Source organism: Oncorhynchus clarkii, chromosome 13 (assembly GCF_045791955.1).
Source record: "Oncorhynchus clarkii lewisi isolate Uvic-CL-2024 chromosome 13, UVic_Ocla_1.0, whole genome shotgun sequence".
Taxonomy (NCBI): Eukaryota; Metazoa; Chordata; class Actinopteri; order Salmoniformes; family Salmonidae; genus Oncorhynchus; species Oncorhynchus clarkii.
The window spans coordinates 50257794-50280338 of record NC_092159.1 but is presented as its reverse complement, the minus strand read 5'-3'; the positions used below and the strand labels follow the sequence as shown (position 1 = coordinate 50280338).

The window sequence follows — 22545 nt, the reverse complement described above, 5'->3', positions numbered from 1 at the left end:
TAGCTCAGGTGACTGTTGGTAGTGCAGACTGTAGTTAGAGTTTTGCACATGTGACTCCAGTTGTGCCCACTGTCGTTTAGCAATCGAAAAAAACTGTAATGTACATTTTGTAGGGGTTAATATACACTGCTCAAAAAATAAAGGAAACACTAAAATAACACATCCTAGATCTGAATGAATGAAATATTCTTATTAAATACTTTTTTCTTTACATAGTTGAATGTGCTGACAACAAAATCACACAAAAATCATCAATGGAAATCAAATGTATCAACCCATGGATTTGGAGTCACACTCAAAGTGGAAAACCACACTACAGGCTGATCCAACTTTGATGTAATGTCCTTAAAACAAGTCAAAATTAGGCTCAGTAGTGTGTGTGCCCTGGTGGATGGAGCGAGACATGATGTCCCAGATGTGCTCAATTGGATTCAGGTCTGGGGAACGGGCGGGCCAGTCCATAGCATCAATGCCTTCCTCTTGCAGGAACTGCTGACACACTCCAGCCATATGAGGTCTAGCATTGTCTTGCATTAGGAGGAACCCAGGGCCAACCGCACCAGCATATGGTTTCACAAGGGGTCTGAGGATCTCATCTCAGTACCTAATGGCAGTCAGGCTACCTCTGGCGAGCACATGGAGGGCTGTGCTGCCCCCCAAAGAAATGCCACCCCACACCATGACTGACCCACCACCAAACAGGTCATGCTGGAGGATGTTGCAGGCAGCAGAATGTTCTCCATGGCGTCTCCAGACTCTGTCACGTCTGTCACATGTGCTCAGTGTGAACCTGCTTTCATCTGTGAAGAGCACAGGGCGCCAGTGGCGAATTTGCCAATCTTGGTGTTCTCTGGCAAATGCCAAATGTCCTGCACGGTGTTGGGCTGTAAGCACAACCCCCACCTGTGGACGTCGGGCCCTCATACCACCCTCATGGAGTCTGTTTCTGACCGTTTGAGCAGACACATGCACATTTGTGACCTGCTGGAGGTCATTTTGCAGGGCTCTGGCAGTGCTTCTCCTGCTCCTCCTTGCACAAATGCGGAGGTAGCGGTCCTGCTGCTGGGTTGTTGCCCTCCTGTTGTTGCCTCCTCCACGTCTCCTGATGTACTGATGCCTGTCTCCTGGTAGCGCCTCCATGCTCTGGACACTACGCTGACAGACACAGCAAACCTTCTTGCCACAGCTCGCATTGATGTGCCATCCTGGATGAGCTGCACTACCTGAGCCACTTGTGTGGATTGTAGACTCATGCTACCACTAGAGTGAAAGCACCGGCAGCATTCAAAAGTGACCAAAACATCAGCCAGGAAGCATAGGATCTGAGAAGTGGTCTGTGGTCACCACCTGCAGAAACACTCCTTTATTGGGGAGTCTTGCTAATTGCCTATAATTTCCACCTGTTGTCTATTCCATTTGCACAAGAGCATGTGAAATTTATTGTCAATCAGTGTTGCTTCCTAAGTGGACAGTTTGATTTCACAGAAGTGTGATTGACTTGGAGTTACATTGTGTTGTTCAAGTGTTCCCTTTATTTTTTTGAGCAGTGTATTTTTCGTAAGTCAAAATCAATTGTGAAATTTCTAAGTGGAAATTACAAACTTCAGAAGTCTTTTTAAACCTCAAATACACTACAAGTTCTCCTGCAACAGGGTGATCAAATTAAGATCCTAGATCTGTATATACTGTAGTTGACAGTTGATTCTCACTCATAACGGTATCACTGCAAAATATGATGTCTCTTCATGTTTGTACCTCGATTCTATCTCTCCCTTATGCATCTGGGCGGCAGGGTCTCTCTAGTAACTGGAAGGTTGCAAGTTATGCATGAACAGGCAGTTCCACTTCTCCGTTATGCGTAAAATAAAATAAAAAATAAAAAACATCTCCGGCCTTTTCCCTCCATTCCCTTATCCATCTGTCTTTTCTCCCTCTCTCTTTCTGCCAGAGGAACATTGTTACACATTGTAAACTTTACTCACCGAACGACACCCGGCAGTATAGGGTTTCACAGGCAGACTTTGTATGTGAACCGCTCTGGCAATTAGTAGAGGATAGACTTACAGCGTACCCACTGCACAAAGGAAGGACAGGCCCAATTCCACAAGCCTCTGTCCCTGTTCTGTTCCTCTGCCCCTTTCCATCTGTCAGTCCCACAGGACAGGGTGTGTGTGTGTGTGTATGTGTGTATGTGTGTATGAATGTCTGTGTGTGTGTGCGTGTGTGTCTGTGTAGACGGTTCATGTGTGCGTGTGTTTGTGTGTGTTGTAGGAGGTTTGTGTGTGTATCTTTGCATTTGGCAGAGGATTTGTGTGTCCCTGTGTCAGAAGGTGTGTCAGCCATGTGACATTGCATGTACGTGTGTATGCATACAGAGCAGAGGTCAGGGGTTTCTGTGATGCGCTTACTTACATCACCCTGTCATTATCCTTATCCCTTGTACCTTGTTACACTGTCATTGTCACGGACTTGTTATTATGTCACACAAGACAGAATGTAGCACACACTGCTTTAATAACGCTGACATAGTGCTTGGTTGACATAGTGCTTGGTTGACATAGTGCTTGGTTGACATAGTGCTTGGTTGACATAGTGCTTGGTTGACATAGTGCTTGGTTGACATAGTGCTTGGTTGACATAGTGCTTGGTTGACATAGTGCTTGGTTGACATAGTGCTTGGTCTGTTCAGTAACACTACTGACATCATGGCTATTTCACTTTAATTGCATAGTAATATCTTTGAGTGTTTTTTTAAATAACACAATAGGAACTGTTCCTTATTCCATTTCTGTAATAAAATGCTAGTACGCAATTACATAACTGTTGCTGTATCATTCATTTCAGCATTATTACAGATATTATTGTACATCTGATGCTCAAATGCAAATCTCACTTCTATTCATGATTGGAGTATGGGGTGACTGATCCTGATCTGTGGTTAAGGGCAACTTCTATCTTCTACGTACCTACTAGCGAAGGTAGAATCAATGTTTCCCTGCCCTTTATCGCCCCCAAGTGGAAGGGTGGAGGTACACCTGGATGCATCAGAAGTCAAGCGTTAGCCATTGATTGACATGACTAATGAGTATGAGGTAACTCTGCATTTTAATAATCCCTCCTTCCTCCAGGAGTGTGTACTTGTTCACGTCCCTTCATGGATTTATAAGGAAATGACTGGTATATGGAAACTCCCTCTAGTGTGCCTACTCCAAAACATTACTTTTAAATTTGTCGGGAGTAGTGATCAAGTGCACACTTCAGGTGGAAGGAGAGAATATTGGGACGAAACCTCACTCCCACTTTCTTTCAACTGTCTCTTACTGCTAGCTCATTTCTCTCTCTAAATCTCTCTCTCACTTTGTCTCCCTCCCTCCACAGCCTGCTTTCACTCTCTATGGTAATGATTATAGTGACAATAAACATTTATTTGTGTATTATCAGCCCAAAGTTCTTTCCAAATGAGCACTTAAAAGAACCAAAACAAGGGAAAGCTTGTGGCTGTAATACAGCTGATCAGGAGCTAGTAGTCTATCACTAAAAGCTGACCTTGAGGAACAACTCAACTTAGGAATTCAGAGAGGGAGTAGAAAAGGATCATAAAGAGAACTAGAAATAGAGAGAGTGAGGGAGAGAGAGTAAGGAGCAAGCGAGGGGACTCAAGCTGTTTTATTAATCTGCCAATTTTCTCAGATGACGCAAGGACTGGGATTTTGCCTATTCTTTCTCTCTCTCTACCGCTCCATCCTTTCCTCCCTTCATTGTGTCTCTCCCGATGCCTTGCTCTGGTTGGATGGGAGACGACACACAGCAGGTAGGACTGACTTTACCTCCCTTCTCTTCGTTCCTTCTATCCCTTAACCTATCCTCCCTCTGATCTTTCTCATCTTCTGAGTGATGTTCTGGACATTTCTTTCATGTTCGTCTCAAATCCTCCCCCACTCATGTGGGATTTACCAGAAATGTAGTTGTACTACCAATGTCAGTGCTATTTTTCATTCACTGTGAATTTAGAGTCCATGTGCTCATGTCACTTTCGCTCTGTTTCTCTCAGTCAGAATGTGCTGCACATTGACTGTCTTTATATCCTGGTACTGCTACCAGTTTGTCTATGGTGATGTGTGTATATAGGTGTAGGTGTGTGTATATAGGTGTAGGTGTGTGTGTACATCGTTCATCTTCATTCGATTTTATGGAATGTTCTGTACCATCATTGTTTTCCACTGGAGTGTAGTTAGTGGTAATGGTTCGATGGTAATGGTTTGATATTAACAGTGCTATGGAACCTCAGAAACTGCTGACTATATGACTATTTACATTCCAATGAAGTGCTTTCCCAGCTGTTGAGTGAGAACAAGAGAGAACCAAGACCGAGTTTGCGTTTGGAGAAAAAAAATGGAGAATATTCAAAGGATATTTTTGGCAGAAGGAGAGGATGGATATACTGTTCTGGAGGATTGGGAAGAACTAGAACTAGGTTCTGCTGGAGGAATTGCATTCCAATGACAGATCGAAAGGAAAGAGGAAAGAGAGAGTATGAGGGAGGATTTATAAATAGCAGAGCTTTAGAAGGGTGAAGAGAGCAGATGTGATAGACAGTCTGTGCTTAAAGAGTTCAAACAACAGATTAATACAGTCAGATTACAGTCCGAGAGAGAGGAATGCTGCACACACACACACACACACACACACACACACACACACACACACACACACACACACACACACACACACACACACACAGATGCACGCACACACACTGATGAACAGTCAATGAAAAATAAACAAGCTCCCTATTTCTTCTCTCTGTCATGGTCTATTGACTCCAGAGTTTGTAACTGAGGTTAAAGTGGAGTTTTTCTACTGATCGACGACCAAATCTGATTAACGTTGAGCCTGAGACAGAGAGTTGATACACTACATACAAACCCACTACATCCATTTTCTCTATATGGTCTGAATATGCCCTTAGCACGTGTGTGTAGGCGTATGTGCATATGCTGAATGAGTAAACTCCTTGAACCTAGAATAAACATTTCTGAGGTGAGATTATGTGTGATGCCTGCCTACATGCCTGTGTGCGCATGTGTGTGTGCTGCACACACTATTCAGTGTATGTGTGTATTTTTTAAATTTGATTTATTTTGTATTACTGCACTGTTGGAGCTGGAAACACAAGCAAACTTTATTTGTCACATGCGCCGAATACAACAAGTGTAGACCTTACTGTGAAATGCTTACTTATAAGCCGTTAACCAACAGTGCAGTTCAAGAAGAGTTAAGAAAATATTTACCAAATAAACTAAAGTAAAAAATAATACAAAGTAACACAATAACATAACAATAATGAGGCTATATACAGGGGGAACCGGTACCGAGTCAGTGTGCGGGGGTACAGGTTAGTCGAGGTCATTTGTACATGTTGGTAGGGGTGAAGTGACTATGCATAGATAATAAACAGCGAGTACCATCAGTGTACAAAACAAATGGAGGCACTGGGGGGGGGGTCCTAGACTTGGAGCTCCAGTATCGCTTGCAGTGCGGCAGCAGGGAGAACAGTCTATGATTTGGGTGACTGGAGTCTGACAATTTTATGGTCTTTCCTCTGACACCGCCTATTATATAGGTAATGGATTGCAGGAAGCTTGGTCCCAGCGATGTACTGGGCCGTACGCACTACCCTCTGTAGCGCCTTACAATCAGATGCCGAGCAGTTGCCATACCAGGCGGTGATGCATCAGTGCTCTCAATGGTGCAGCTGTAGAACTTTTTGAGGATCTGGGGACACATGCTAAATCTTTTCCTTCTCCTGAGGGGGAAAAGGTTTTGTCGTGCCCTCTTCACAACTGTCTTGGTGTGATCGGACCATGATAGATCGTTGGTGATGTGGACACTAAGGAACTTGAAACTCTCGACCTGCTCCACTACAGCCCCGTTGATGTTAATGGGGGCCTGTTCGGCCTGCCTTTTCCTGTGGTCCACGATCAGCTCCTTTGTCTTGCTCACATTGATGGAGAGGTTGTTGTCCTGGCACCACACTGCCAGGTCTCTGACCTCCTCCCTGTAGGCTGTCTCATTGTTGTCGGTGATCAGGCCTACCACTGTTGTGTCGTCAGCACACTTAATGATGGTGTTGGAGTCGTGTTTGGCCACGCAGTCATGGGTGAACAGGGAGTACAGGAGGAGACTAAGTACACACCCCTGGGGGGGCCCAGTGTTAAGGATCAGCGTGGCAGATGTGTTGTTGCCTACCCTTACTACCTGGGGGCAGCCCGCCAGGAAGTCCAGGATCCAGTTGCAGAGGGAGGTGTTTAGTCCCAGGGTCCTTAGCTTAGTGATGAGCTTCATGGGCTATATGGTGTTGAACGCTGAGTTGTAGTCAATAAGCAGCATTCTCACATAGGTGTTCCTTTTGTCCAGGTGGGAAAGGACAGTGTGGAGTGTGATTGAGATTGCGTCATCTTTGTATCTGTTGGGGCGGTATGCGAATTGGAGTGGGTCGAGGGTATCTGGGAGGATGCTGTTGATGTGAGCCATGACCAGCCTTTCAAAGCACTTCATGGCTACTGACGTGAGTGCTATGGGCGGTAATCATTTTGACAGGTTACCTTCGCTTCCTTGGGCACAGGGACTATGGTGGTCTGTTTGAAACATGTAGGTATTACAGACTCAGTCAGGGAGAGGTTGAAAATGTCAGTGAAGACACTTGCCATTTGGTCAGCTCATGCTCGAAGTACACGTCCTGGTAATCCATCTGGCCCCGCGGCTTTGTGAATGTTGACCTGTTAAAGGTCTTGCTCACATCGGCTACCGAGAGCGTTATCACACAGTCGAGCATAAAAGGCATTTAGCTCGTCTGGTAGGCTCACGTCACTGGGCAGCTCACGTCTGGGTTTCCCTTTCTAGTTCGTAATAGTTTTCAAGCCCTGCCACATCCGACGAGTGTCAGAGCCGGTGTAGTAGGATTCAATCTTAATCCTGTATTGATCCTTGCGATAACATCTGCAAATCTATGTATGCGACCAATAAACTTTGATTTGATGTTTCTGTATGGACTTCTCTCTGGAAGAAGGGACGGGGATATGGGATTATATCTCTTTCCCTGCAAAAAGAGAGGAACCAGGCTATGAGGGGTGGCCAGTCCTCTTCTGGCTGTGCCCGGTGGAGATTATAACAGAACATGGCCAAGATGTTCAAATGTTCATAAATGACCAGCATGGTCAAATAATAATAATCACAGTAGTTGTCGAGGGTGCAGCAAGTCAGCACGTCAGGAGTAAATGTCAGTTGGCTTTTCATAGCCGATCATTAAGAGTATCTCTACCACTCCTGCTGTCTCTAGAGAGTTGAAAACAGCAGGTCTGGGCCAGGTAGCACATCCGGTGAACAGGTCAGGATTCCATAGCCGCATGCAGAACAGTTGAAACTGGAGCAGCAGCATGGCCAGGTGGACTGGGGAGAGCAAGGAGTCATCATACCAGGTAGTCCTGAGGCATGGTCCTAGGGCTCAGGTCCTCCGAGAGAGAGAAAGAAAGAGAGAAAAAGAGAATTAGAGAGAGCATACTTAAATTCACACAGGACACCGGATAAGACAGGAGAAGTACTCCAGATATAACAAACTGACCCTAGCTCGCCGACACAAACTACTGCAGCATAAATACTGGAGGCTGAGACAGGAGGGGTCAGGAGACACTGTGGCCCCATCCGATGATACCCCCGGACAGGGCCAAACAGGAAGGATATAACCCCACCCACTGTTAATGCGAGAGTAGCGAAATGCTTGTGATTCTAGTTCCGACAATGCAGTAATAACCAACGAGTAATCTAACCTAACAATTTCACAACAACTACCTTATACACACAATTGTAAAGGGATGAAGAATATGTACATAAAAATATATGAATGAGTGATGGTACAGAACAGCATAGGCAAGATGCAGTAGATGGTATCGAGTACTGTATATACATATGAGATGAGTAATGTAGGGTATGTAAACATATAAAAGTGGCATTGTTTAAAGTGGCTAGTGATACATTTATTACATTAAGATGGCAAGATGCAGTAGATGGTATAGAGTACAGTATATACATATGAGATTAGTAATGTAGGGTATGTAAACATTGTATTAAGTAGCATTGTTTAAAGTGGCTAGTGATAAATTTTTTACATCAATTTTTCCATTATTAAAGTGGCTGGAGTTGAGTCGGTATGTTGGCAGCAGCCACTCAATTTTAGTGGTGGCTCTTTAACAGTCTGATGAGGTTGAGATAGAAGCTGTTTTTCAGTCTCTCGGTCCCTGCTTTGATGCACCTGTACTGACCTCGCCTTTTGGATGATAGCGGGGTGAACATGCAGTGGCTCGGTGGCTGTTGTCCTTGATGATCTTTATGGCCTTCCTGTGACATCGGGTGGTATAGATGTCCTGGAGGGCAGGTAGTTTGCCCCAGGTGATTCGTTGTGCAGACCTCACTACCCTCTGGAGAGCATTACGGTTGTGGGCGGAGCAGTTGCCGTACCAGGTGGTGGTTTGTGAGTGCTTTTGGTGACAAGCCAAATTTCTTCAGCCTCCTGAGTTTGAAGAGGCGCTGCTGCGCCTTCTTCACCATGCTGTCTGTGTGGGTGGACCAACTCAGTTTGTCCGTGATGTGTACGCCGAGGAACTTAAAACTTACTACCCTCTCCACTACTGTCCCGTCGATGTGGAAAGGGGGGTGCTCCCTCTGCTGTTTCCTGAAGTCCATAATCATCTCCTTTGTTTTGTTGACGTTGAGTGTGAGGTTATTTTCCTGACACCACACTCCGAGGGCCCTCACCTCCTCCCTGTAGGTCGTCTCGTCGTTGTTGGTAATCAAGCCTACCACTGTAGTGTCATCTGCAAACTTGATGATTGAGTTGGAGGCGTGCATGGCCATGCAGTCGTGGGTGAACAAGGAGTACAGGAGAGGGCTCAGAACACACCCTTGTAGGGCCCCAGTGTTGAGGATCAGCGGGGTGGAGATGTTGATACCTACCCTCACCACCTGGGGGCGGCCCGTCAGCGGCCCGAAGTCCAGTACCCAGTTGCACAGGGCGGGGTCGAGACCCAGGGTCTCGAGCTTGATGACGAGCTTGGAGGGCACTATGGTGTTAAATGCTGAGCTGTAGTCGATGAACAGCATTCTCACATAGGTATTCCTCTTGTCCAGATGGGTTAGGGCAGTGTGCAGTGTGGTTGCGATTGTGTCGTCTGTTGACCTATTGGGGCGGTAAGCAAATTGGAGTGGGTCTATGGTGTCAGGTAGGGTGGAGGTGATATGGTCCTTGACTAGTCTCTCAAAGCACTAGGTAGTCGTTTAGCTCAGTTACCTTAGCTTTCTTGGGAACAGGAACAATGGTGGCCCTCTTGAAGCATGTGTGACCAGCCAGATGGTCTGTGTATGCTCTGAGGATGCGACTGGGGATGCTGTCTGGGGATGCTGTCTGGGCCTGCAGCCTTGCGAGGGTTAACACGTTTAAATGTTTTACTCACGTCGGCTGCAGTGAAGGAGAGTCCGCAGGTTTTGGTAGTGGGCCGTGTCAGTGGCACTGTATTGTCCTCAAAGCGAGCAAAGATGTTGTTTAGTCTGTCTGGGAGCAAGACATCCTGGTCCGCGACGGAGCTGGTTTTCTTTTTGTAATCCGTGGTTGACTGTAGACCCTGCCACATACCTCTTGTGTCTGAGCCATTGAATTGCGACTCTACTTTGTCTCTATACTGACGCTTAGCTTGTTTGATTGCCTTGCGGAGGGAATAGCTACACTGTTTGTATTCGGTCATGTTTCCGGTCACCTTGCCCTGGTGAAAAGTAGTGGTTCACGCTTTCAGTTTCGCGGGAATGCTGCCATCAATCCACGGTTTCTGGTTTGGGAATGTTTTAATAGTTGCTGTGGGTACAACATTGCCGATGCACTTGATCGGCGAAGCAAGACATCCTGGTCCGCTCGCTCACCGAATCAGCGTATTCGTCAATGTTGTTGTTTGACGCAATGCGGAACATATCCCAATCCACGTGATCAAAGCAGTCTTGAAGCGTGGAATCAGATTGGTCAGACCAGCATTGACCAGACCTGAGAGTGGGAGCTTCCTGTTTTAGTCTCTGTCTATAGGCAGGGAGTGACAGTGACAGTGATAGATGCTGATCGTAATATTGACAGTGATAGATACTGATCGTAATAGTGACAGTGACAGTGATAGATGCTGATCGTAATAGTGACAGTGATAGATGCTGATTGTCATAGTGACAGTGACAGATGCTGGTCGTAATAGTGACAGTGACAGTGATAGATGCTGATCATCATAGTGACAGTGACAGTGATAGATGCTGATCATCATAGTGACAGTGATAGATACTGATCATCATAGTGACAGTGACAGTGATAGATGCTGATCATCATAGTGACAGTGATAGATATTGATCATCATAGTGACAGTGACAGTGATAGATGCTGATCATCATAGTGACAGTGATAGATACTGATCATCATAGTGACAGTGACAGTGATAGATGCTGATCATCATAGTGACAGTGACAGTGACAGTGATAGATGCTGATCATCATAGTGACAGTGACAGTGATAGATGCTGATCGTAATAGTGACAGTGATAGATGCTGATTGTCATAGTGACAGTGATAGATGCTGATTGTAATAGTGACAGTGACAGTGATAGATGCTGATCATCATAGTGACATCAGTGATAGTGATCATCAGTGACAGTGATAGATACTGATCACATAGTGACAGTGACAGTGATAGATCATAGTGACAGTGACAGTGCTCATCATCATAGATGCTGATCGATCATCATATAGTAACTGATCATCATAGTGACAGTGACAGTGATAGATGCTGATCATCATAGTGACAGTGACAGTGATAGATACTGATCATCATAGTGACAATGACAGTGATAGATACTGATCATCATAGTGACAGTGACAGTGATAGATGCTGATCATCATAGTGACAGTGACAGTGATAGATGCTCATCATCATAGTGACAGTGACAGTGATAGATGCTGATCATCATAGTGACAGTGATAGATACTGATCATCATAGTGACAGTGACAGTGATAGATGCTGATCATCATAGTGACAGTGATAGATACTGATCATCATAGTGACAATGACAGTGATAGATGCTGATCATCATAGTGACAGTGATAGATACTGATCATCATAGTGACAGTGACAGTGATAGATGCTGATCGTCATAGTGACAGTGACAGTGACAGTGATAGATGCTGATCATCATAGTGACAGTGACAGTGATAGATGCTGATCGTAATAGTGACAGTGATAGATGCTGATTGTAATAGTGACAGCGACAGTGATAGATGCTGATCATCATAGTGAGAGTGACAGCGATAGATACTGATCATCATAGTGACAGTGATAGATGCTGATCATCATAGTGACAGTGACAGTGATAGATACTGATCTTCATAGTGACAGTGATAGATACTGATCATCATAGTGACAGTGACAGTGATAGATGCTGATCATCATAGTGACAGTGACAGTGAGATATGCTGATCATCATAGTGACAGTGATAGATACTGATCATCATAGTGACAGTGATAGATACTGATCATCATAGTAACAGTGACAGTGATAGATGCTGATCATCATAGTGACAGTGATAGATACTGATCATCATACTGACAGTGACAGTGATAGATGCTGATCATCATAGTGACAGTGATAGATACTCATCATCATAGTGACAGTGACAGTGATAGATGCTGTTCATCATAGTGACAGTGACAGTGATAGATTCTGATCGTCATAGTGACCATGATAGATACTGATCGTCATAGTGACAGTGATAGATTCTGATCGTCATAGTGACCATGATAGATACTGATCGTCGTAGTGACAGTGATAGATGCTGATCATCATAGTGACAGTGATAGAAACTGATCATCATAGTGACAGTGACAGTGATAGATGCTGATCGTAATAGTGACAGTGATAGATGCTGATTGTCATAGTGACAGTGATAGATGCTGATTGTAATAGTGACAGTGACTGTGATAGATGCTGATCATCATAGTGACAGTGACAGTGATAGATGCTGATCATCATAGTAACAGTGACAGTGATAGATGCTGATCGTAATAGTGACAGTGATAGATACTGATCATCATAGTGACAGTGACAGTGATAGATGCTGATCATCATAGCGACAGTGAAAGTGATAGATGCTGATCATAATAGTGACAGTGATAGATGCTGATTGTCATAGTGACAGTGATAGATGCTGATTGTAATAGTGACAGTGACAGTGATAGATGCTGATCATCATAGTGACAGTGACAGTGATAGATTCTGATCGTCATAGTGACCATGATAGATACTGATCGTCATAGTGACAGTGATAGATACTGATCGTCATAGTGACAGTGACAGTGATAGATGCTGATTGTAATAGTGCCAGTGACAGTGATAGATGCTGATCGTAGTAGTGACAGTGGCAGTGATAGATGCTGATCATCATAGTGACAGTGATAGTCATATTGATAGTGATCGTGATGCTGATAGTGATACTGATCATCATAGTGACAGTGACAGTGACAGTGATAGATGCTGATCGTCATAGTGAAAGTGATAGATATTGATCATCATAGTGACAGTGACAGTGATAGATGCTGATCATCATAGTGACAGTGATAGATACTGATCATCATAGTGACAGTGACAGTGATAGATGCTGATCATCATAGTGACAGTGACAGTGACAGTGATAGATGCTGATCATCATAGTGACAGTGACAGTGATAGATGCTGATCGTAATAGTGACAGTGATAGATGCTGATTGTCATAGTGACAGTGATAGATGCTGATTGTAATAGTGACAGTGACAGTGATAGATGCTGATCATCATAGTGACAGTGACAGTGATAGATACTGATCATCATAGTGACAGTGATAGATGCTGATCGTCATAGTAACTGATCATCATAGTGACAGTGACAGTGATAGATGCTGATCATCATAGTGACAGTGACAGTGATAGATACTGATCATCATAGTGACAGTGACAGTGATAGATACTGATCATTATAGTGACAGTGACAGTGATAGATGCTGATCATCATAGTGACAGTGACAGTGATAGATGCTGATCATCATAGTGACAGTGACAGTGATAGATGCTGATCATCATAGTGACAGTGACAGTGATAGATGCTGATCATCATAGTGACAGTGACAGTGATAGATGCTGATCATCATAGTGACAGTGACAGTGATACATACTGATCATCATAGTGACAGTGACAGTGATAGATGCTCATCATCATAGTGACAGTGACAATGATAGATGCTGATCATCATAGTGACAGTGATAGATACTGATCATCATAGTGACAGTGACAGTGATAGATGCTGATCATCATAGTGACAGTGATAGATACTGATCATCATAGTGACAATGACAGTGATAGATGCTGATCATCATAGTGACAGTGATAGATACTGATCATCATAGTGACAGTGACAGTGATAGATGCTGATCGTCATAGTGACAGTGACAGTGACAGTGATAGATGCTGATCATCATAGTGACAGTGACAGTGATAGATGCTGATCGTAATAGTGACAGTGACAGTGATAGATGCTGATCATCATAGTGAGAGTGACAGCGATAGATACTGATCATCATAGTGACAGTGATAGATGCTGATCATCATAGTGACAGTGACAGTGATAGATACTGATCATCATAGTGACAGTGACAGTGAAAGATACTGATCTTCATAGTGACAGTGATAGATACTGATCATCATAGTGACAGTGACAGTGATAGATGCTGATCATCATAGTGACAGTGACAGTGATATATGCTGATCATCATAGTGACAGTGATAGATACTGATCATCATAGTGACAGTGATAGATACTGATCATCATAGTGACAGTGACAGTGATAGATGCTGATCATCATAGTGACAGTGATAGATAATGATCATCATACTGACAGTGACAGTGATAGATGCTGATCATCATAGTGACAGTGATAGATACTCATCATCATAGTGACAGTGACAGTGATAGATGCTGTTCATCATAGTGACAGTGACAGTGATAGATTCTGATCGTCATAGTGACCATGATAGATACTGATCGTCATAGTGACAGTGATAGATTCTGATCGTCATAGTGACCATGATAGATACTGATCGTCGTAGTGACAGTGATAGATGCTGATCATCATAGTGACAGTGATAGAAACTGATCATCATAGTGACAGTGACAGTGATAGATGCTGATCGTAATAGTGACAGTGATAGATGCTGATTGTCATAGTGACAGTGATAGATGCTGATTGTAATAGTGACAGTGACAGTGATAGATGCTGATCATCATAGTGACAGTGACAGTGATAGATGCTGATCATCATAGTAACAGTGACAGTGATAGATGCTGATCGTAATAGTGACAGTGATAGATGCTGATCATCATAGTGACAGTGAAAGTGATAGATGCTGATCATAATAGTGACAGTGATAGATGCTGATTGTCATAGTGACAGTGATAGATGCTGATTGTAATAGTGCCAGTGACAGTGATAGATGCTGATCGTAGTAGTGACAGTGACAGTGATAGATGCTGATCATCATAGTGAAAGTGATAGTCATATTGATAGTGATCGTGATGCTGATAGTGATACTGATCATCATAGTGACAGTGACAGTGACAGTGATAGATGCTGATCGTAGTAGTGACAGTGACAGTGATAGATGCTGATCATCATAGTGAAAGTGATAGTCATATTGATAGTGATCGTGATGCTGATAGTGATACTGATCATCATAGTGACAGTGACAGTGACAGTGATAGATGCTGATCGTCATAGTGAAAGTGATAGTCATATTGATAGTGATCGTGATGCTGATAGTGATACTGATAGTGATCGTGATGCTAATAGTGATACTGATACTGATAGTGAGAGAGATCATAACATAGGTAGTTTGTTTTCAGATCCAGTGTTAATATGTGCATTGATAGCTCAGCGATAATGTATTACATACTATGGTGATGTAAGTCTCTCCTCCTAAGAGAGAGAGAAGAGAGAGAGATTAGCTGTCCTGACTAGACTGGCATGACCATTCAGGGGATGTGAGTATCTCTGGAATCTGGATGCATGGAACTAGTTTCACTCTGGTCTTCTTGCTGATCCAGGAGAGCTCAACATGGCACGACACATAAAGAAAATCACCACTTCCAGTAACACCCCTGCCAGTAAGGATTACAGCTTCCTCCTCCCGTTGAGACTTGCTGTCTTTGAAGTATCCTCCTTCATCCCTGGTGCTTTATGTTCATTTCTAACACATGTTTCTGTTCTGAGTGCTTCCCTAGCCTTTTCCTGAGGAATACTAGCTTTCTTCTCAGAGAGATCATGGCCTTTGAACCTACCTGCCAAGGTTGTAATATCTCTGTCATGTTTGACCAAATCCTGGATTTACCGTAAGGGCTCTGATTTAACAGTGTAATCCCATTGACTGTCTGCTTTTATGTATATAGTATCTTGTAAAAGATTGGCAATCATATAGCTAGCAAGCCTGCATTCAAGATACTGTTCTGGGTGCTGAGATTATGATGAACATATAACTAAGCACATTACTCATCTGTGATATGATGTAACATAAACTAATACGACAAGTCCCTATGGCTAGCTCTGGTCCAGGGCTACATGTGGACTATCCTCTCTGTCAGTCTATTGGAGGCTAGCTCTGGTCCAGGGATACATGTGGACTGTCTTCCCTTTCAGTCTGTTGCAGGCTAGCTCTGGTCCAGGGCTACATGTGGACTATCTTCTCTGTCAGTCTATTGTAGGCTAGCTCTGGTCCAGGGATACATGTGGACTGTCTTCCCTTTCAGTCTGTTGCAGGCTAGCTCTGGTCCAGGGATACATGTGGACTGTCTTCCCTTTCAGTCTGTTGCAGGCTAGCTCTGGTCCAGGGCTACATGTGGACTATCTTCTCTGTCAGTCTGTTGGAGGCTAGCTCTGGTCCAGGGCTACATGTGGACTATCTTCTCTGTCAGTCTGTTGGAGACTAGCTCTGGTCCAGGGATACATGTGAACTGTCTTCCCTTTCAGTCTGTTGGAGGCTAGCTGCGGTCCAGAGCTACATGTGGACTTTCTTCCGTGTTGGTCTGTTTGAGCCCACTGTTCAGGCCATTCCTACATTTCCTAGAGATGGAAAATAATCCCTTAGTCTAGGGAAGAAAATGGATTTGCAACACGGCTACAGCAGGCTACAGGTCATTGAGCATGTCACTGCAATTTATGCACTGTTCAATCTTCAGGATATATACTCATTACATGATGCAGGATGCATCCTGACGTTTGGTAGGACAGTGGGTCAGGCATAGAGATCTTATTCAATTCCTACTGTATATGTCTTTCTATGGAGTCGGGCCCTCTGTCTGACCTCCTCCAAGGTCTTAATACCCATCCTAAGAGCTGTAGACCTGGGCTGTAGACTTGGCACTGCCATCCTACTGAACAAAGTATTGGCAATGAGGTCTGCGTCCCAAATGGCACCCTTTCCCGTTATAGTGCACTACTTTTGGCCAGAGCCCTATGGGCCTGGCTCTACACTATATAAAGAAAAGATTGCTATTTGGGATGCACATAAACACTCTGTGTGTTCATTGGTCTACTCTGTGCATTTCTGATAATACAGTGATTCTACAGTTCATCAGATCATGGTGGGGTTTCTGACTCACACTCCAACAGTAGGACTGCTGGGCAATTGGAGTACAGTACATAGTCTCCTGGATGTTTGTAAACATTGTTCTTAATGTTAAGAATGAAATGAATTTTGTAAAGAGGATTGGTACAGTAACAGAAACAGGGAGCCCCCTCCGCCCCTCCCCTTCCCCCCACCGCACAGTTCACAAGGGATTATATCGGTCTGCTATCGAAACTTGGCAAGAGATTCCCCTCCCCCCAATTTTTTTTGTTGCATTTGCTGGCAATCCCTCTTTATGCCCGGGCAGCAACTGTTGTTGGACTTTAAACGACAGATGAAGACAAGCTGATGAACAGAGCAGGGACAGAGCATGATGGAGAGAAGTGAGGTCAAAGGGTGAGGTCCATAGAGAGTGGAGGAGGTAAAGAAGGAAGGAGAGAGGGAATAGAAGGAGGTTAGACTAGAATGGTCTACGTGCATTTTGGTGAGTGTTTTCTCTATTCTTCCTTATGCAGAAATGCCATCTGCATGGCTGATGAATTATAATCATGTGCGATTGTCCAGCGGAGGCTGTCTGTTTGTAAATGTGCCACTCAGGTTCCTGACGCTGACTTCACACACCGCCATGTTGCTCTCCAGATGTGTTTATCTCTGGTGGGAGTGGGATTCATCATCCCTCTCTACACTCTGTTGGAGCTGGTGCTGCTGGTCTCAGCATTGGAACACTGGAACAGACAGACTAGGCAGACTGAGTTGTTATTAGTTGAATATTATTATAATGTATCAAACCTGATCAGATTTACATTGCTTACATAATATTGGTGCTTTTATGTAAAGGTCTTATTTGGATTGCATGTCCACCTATTGTTTTGATGATGTTTGAACCTGTCTAGTCTGATATCTGATGTTAGGCTGGATGTTCCTTCTCTGGCAGAAGTGGGGGGTTTGGTTTAGATTGTGATGTGGGGGTGACTTCAGTGATTCTCTGGTTGACTTGAATAGAATTGTGCACCATCACTCACATTGTCAGATTATCGTTGATCATTTCCATGACATGACTCTCAGATGATTGTCAGAGTGCTTTCTTACTCCGTCTCCCTCCGTCTTTCTCTGTCTCTCTCCGTCTCTCTCCGTCTCTCTCCGTCTCTCTCTGTCTCCATCTCTCTCTGTCTCTCTCCGTCTCTCTCCATCTCTCTCTGTCTCTCTCCGTCTCTCTCCGTCTCTCTCCGTCTCCGTCTCTCTCCGTCTCTCTCCGTCTCCCTCCGTCTCTCTCCATCTCTCCCCGTCTCTCTCCGTCTCTCCCCGTCTTTCTCCGTCTCTCTGTCTCTCTCCGTCTCTCTCTGTCTCCGTCTCTCTCTGTCTCTCTCCGTCTCTCTGTCTCTCTCCGTCTCTCTCTGTCTCCGTCTCTCTCTGTCTCTCTCCGTCTCTCTCCGTCTCTCTCCGTCTCTCCTCGTCTCTCTCCGTCTCTCTCCGTCTCTCTCCGTCTCTCTCCCAACTGTTTTCCATCCATCTTTCTCCACCTCCATATCCTGTATTATTCAGGTTGTGGGTACATTCCTTCTCAATGTAATGACATTTATCAGACCTTAACCTGACTGATCTGTCAGATCTATGTTACTCATCTTAGTCAACAGCACCCAACGGTTTTGGTCTTTCCTTGGTATGGTGATGGTGTTAAACTGGTCTGAAAACAACTCCTCGCCTCTTCCCCCTCTGTCTTTGCAGATCTCAAGGAACCAGGTGTAAGACAACAATATGGTGTACGTTTCCCCAAGCCAATAGAAAGGCTAAGGGGAGCCACTGTGATGCTTACACCAGATGAAGAGGCATGGGGCTGTTTTCTGACCAGGCAGATGTGTTGTCACAGTACACCTCCCTCTCTCACTGTCTCCCTCTCTACCACAGACAGGATGACGAATCAGCAGCCAGTCCACCAGTCTAACAAGGCCCATTATGATGAGGCACTGCCACCCATTGTTGGAGCTGGAGTGTTGGACTTGTTGGAACCCAAACTTCCCAATAGTTTCTTGGGAACCTACTGTGGCTTCCTCATCCGAAACTCACTGCTCGTCCTTACTATACTGGGTAGGTGCCTAACTCACTTCATGGTGGTCAACTGTCAGGAAATCAATTATTTCATCGCTTTCAGTGGTTATAAAGTGTTACGCTGCATTTCAGCTTTCTGTATTACCTGCGCTAGCGCACTATTTTTTATATGTAAACATTTTATTAAATGTTTAGTAGCCCATCCCCCTCTTCGGACGACAATAACAAACTTTCTCTCTTATTTTTTTACAGCTTTCTCACACACATTTTACACACATGGCACTTCTCTCTAAGTTTTCTTCACCGTAGTTACTTATCAAGAACATAGTTAGTACATACAGTGCATTCGGAAAGTATAAAGACCCCTTACATTTTTCCCACATTTTGTTAAGTTAAAATTGATCAAAATTATATATTTTTCTCATCAACATACACATAAAACTCCATAATGACAAAGCAAAAATACATTTTTAGACATTATTGCAAATGTATAAAAACAAAACAATTGAAATATCACATTTACATAAGTATTCAGGTACTATACTCAGTACGTTGTTGAGGCACCTTTGGCAGCGATTACAGCCTTGAGTCTTCTTGGGTATGACGCTAAGCTTTGCACACCTGTATTTGGGAAGTTTCTCCCATTCTTCTCTGCAGATCCTCATGTTCTGTCAGGTTGGATGGTAGCGGCAATTTTCAGGTCTCCCTAGAGATGTTCAGTCGGGTTCAAGTCCGGGCTCTGGTTGGGCCACTCAAGGACATTCAGAAACGTGTCTCAAAGCCACTAGTGCGTTGTCTTGGCTGTGTGCTTAGGGTTGTTGTCCTGTTGAAAGGTAAACCTTCGCCCCAGTCTGAGGTCCTGAGCGCTCTGGAACAGGTTTTCATCAAGGATCTTTCTGTACTTTGCTCCGTTCATCTTTCCCTCATTCCTGACTAGTCTCCCAGTCCCTGCCGCTGAAAAACATCCCCACAGCATGATGCTGCCACCACCATGCTTCACAGTAGGGATGGTGCCAGGTTTCCTCCAGACGTGACGCTTGGCATTCAGGCCAAAGGGTTCAATTTTGGTTTAATCTGACCAGACCATCTTGTTTCTTATGGTCTGAGAGTCCTTTAGGTACCTTTTGGCAAACTCCAAGCAGTCTGTCATGTGCCTTTTACTGAGGAGTGGCTTCCGTCTGGCCAGTCTACCATAAAGGCCTGATTGGTGGAGTGCTGCAGAGATGGTTGTCCTTCTGGAAGGTTCTCCCATCTCCACAGAGGAACTCTGGAGCTCTGTCAGAGTGACCATCGGGTTCTTGGTCACCTCTCTGACCAAGGCCCTTCTCCCCCGATTGCTCAGTTTGGCCAGATGGACAGCTCTAGGAAGAGTCTTAGTGGTTCCAAACTTCTTCCATTTAAGAATGATGGAAGCCACTGTGGTCTTTGGGACCTTCAAAGCTTCAAAATAAATTGGTACCCTTCCCCAGATCTGTGCCTCGACACTGTCCTGTCTCGGAGCTCTACGGAAAATTCCTTCAACCTCATGGCTTGGTTTACACTCTGACATGTACTGTCAACTGTGGGACCTTATATAGACAGGTGTGTGCCTTTCCAAATCATATCCAATCAATTGAATTTACCACAGTTGGACTCCAATCTAGTTTTCGCTTTGTCATTATGGGGTTTTGTGTGTAGATTAATGAGGATTTTTATTTTTAATCCATTTTAGAAAAAGGCTGTAACGCAACAAATTGTGGAAAAGGTCAAGGGGTCTGAATACTTTCGTAATGCACTGTACACATCACTTCTTGTTGGCACGAGTGTACTTACTGTAAATCCCCCTGGAATGGAAATGAAATCCAATGAGTCAGACGCTGTGATTATAAACTCTCTCGAAATGCTCTTCTGAAGCGTTTCACTGGAATCTCTTCTCTCTGCGCTCTCACGGAAGCTGTAAGGGTGACAGAGGCAGCCATTATGTGGCTGTTGTGCTTACTCCTCTCCTCTGTGAACTGTAACAGGTGTCATAGCGGGGTCGCTGTTTGGGATGCTGCTGCGGTATGTTTCCATTACAGACCCCAACACCCTGATGCTGGTGTCCTTTCCTGGAGACATCCTCATGAGGATGCTGAAGATGCTCATCTTGCCCCTCATCATCTCCAGCCTCATCACAGGTACACTGTTGTAATACACACACACACACACACACACACACACACACACACACACACACACACACACACACACACACACACACACACACACACACACACACACACAAACAGTCTTATACAGCTAACCTTGTGGGGACACACAATTCCATCCCATTCAAAATCCTATTTTCCTTAACCCCTAACCCTAAACCTAAACCTAACCCTAACCCTAACCAGTACTCTTACCTTACCCTAACCATAACCCTAACCTTAACCATAACCCTAACCTTAACCATAACCATAACCCTAACCTTAACCCAAAAACCTTAATGTTAAACCTTACCCTAACTCCTAATTCTAACCCTAAAACTAACCCTAGCCCGAAATCCTTAATGTAATTCTAACCGTAGCACTAATTCTAACCTTAACCCTAAACCCCCTAGAAATAGCATTTGACCTTGTGCGGACTAACAGAATGGTGGTCAAATTTGTATTTGTTTACTACTCCTGTTGGGACTTCTGGTTCCCACAAGAATAGTTAAACACGTCCACACACACACACACACACACACACACACACACACACACACACACACACACACACACACACACACACACACACACACACACACACACACACATACACACACACACACACACATACACACACACACACACACACACACACACACACACACACACACACACACACACACACACACACACACACACACACACACACACACACACACACACACACACACACACACACACACACACACACACATATTCAGGTGGAAGGTGCCCTGCTCATCAGCCTGTCTCTCTCCCTCCCAGGTCTGGCTGGTCTGGATGCTCGTTCCAGTGGGAGGATGGGCTCCAGGGCCATGGTCTACTACATGTCCACTACGGTCATAGCTGCCATCCTGGGGGTCATCCTGGTCCTGGGGATCCACCCGGGAAACCCCAAACTCAGGAGCAGTCAGGAGCAGGACACGGCCCCCAAGAACCAGGAGGTCAGCAGTCTGGACGCCTTCCTGGACCTCATCAGGAACCTGTTCCCTGAAAACCTGGTGCAGGCCTGCTTCCAACAGGTAGGACCCAGACCCAGAACTAGAACTGGACCCAGACGCAGAACTAAACCCTGACCCCATCAAACAATGGATGTTCAATTGTTATTGTGAGATTTGGACCCTATCAAAGCCTGACTTTAATGACCAGCATTGGGAATGTGTGGCTTATGGGGCAATTGTCTTTCTGGGTAAGTCTGTAAGAGCTTTGGATTGTACAATATTTGCACATTATTATTTTTAAAATTCTTCAAGCTCTGTCAAAAATATAACTAGGCCACTCAGGAACATTCAACGTCATCTTGGTAAGCAACTCCAGTGTTAATTTGGCCTTGTGTTTTAGGTTATTGCCCTGCTGAAAGGTGAATTTGTCTCCCAGTGTCTGTTGGAAAGCAGACTGAACCAGGTTATCCTCTAGGATTTTGCCTGTGCTTAACTCTATTCCGTTTATTTTTACCCTAAAAAAAGTCATTGCCGATCACAAGCATACCCATAACATGATGCAGCCACCGCCATGCTTGAAAATACGAGTGATACTCAGTGATGTGTTCTGTTGGATTTCCCCCAAACAT

The 22545-nt window shown here is 44.5% G+C and overlaps 1 protein-coding gene across 1 annotated transcript in view; it reads left to right on the top strand.

Moving 5' to 3' along the window:
• The first annotated feature begins 3690 nt into the window (after window positions 1-3690).
• Window positions 3691-22545, top strand: part of LOC139364988 (excitatory amino acid transporter 2-like) — a 33497-nt gene continuing 14642 nt past the window's right edge. The window contains exons 1-4 of the mRNA XM_071102283.1: window positions 3691-3811; window positions 18628-18807; window positions 20772-20924; window positions 21741-21997. Coding sequence (XP_070958384.1) covers window positions 3691-3811; window positions 18628-18807; window positions 20772-20924; window positions 21741-21997 — 711 coding nt within the window. The remainder of the gene's footprint in view (window positions 3812-18627; window positions 18808-20771; window positions 20925-21740; window positions 21998-22545) is intronic.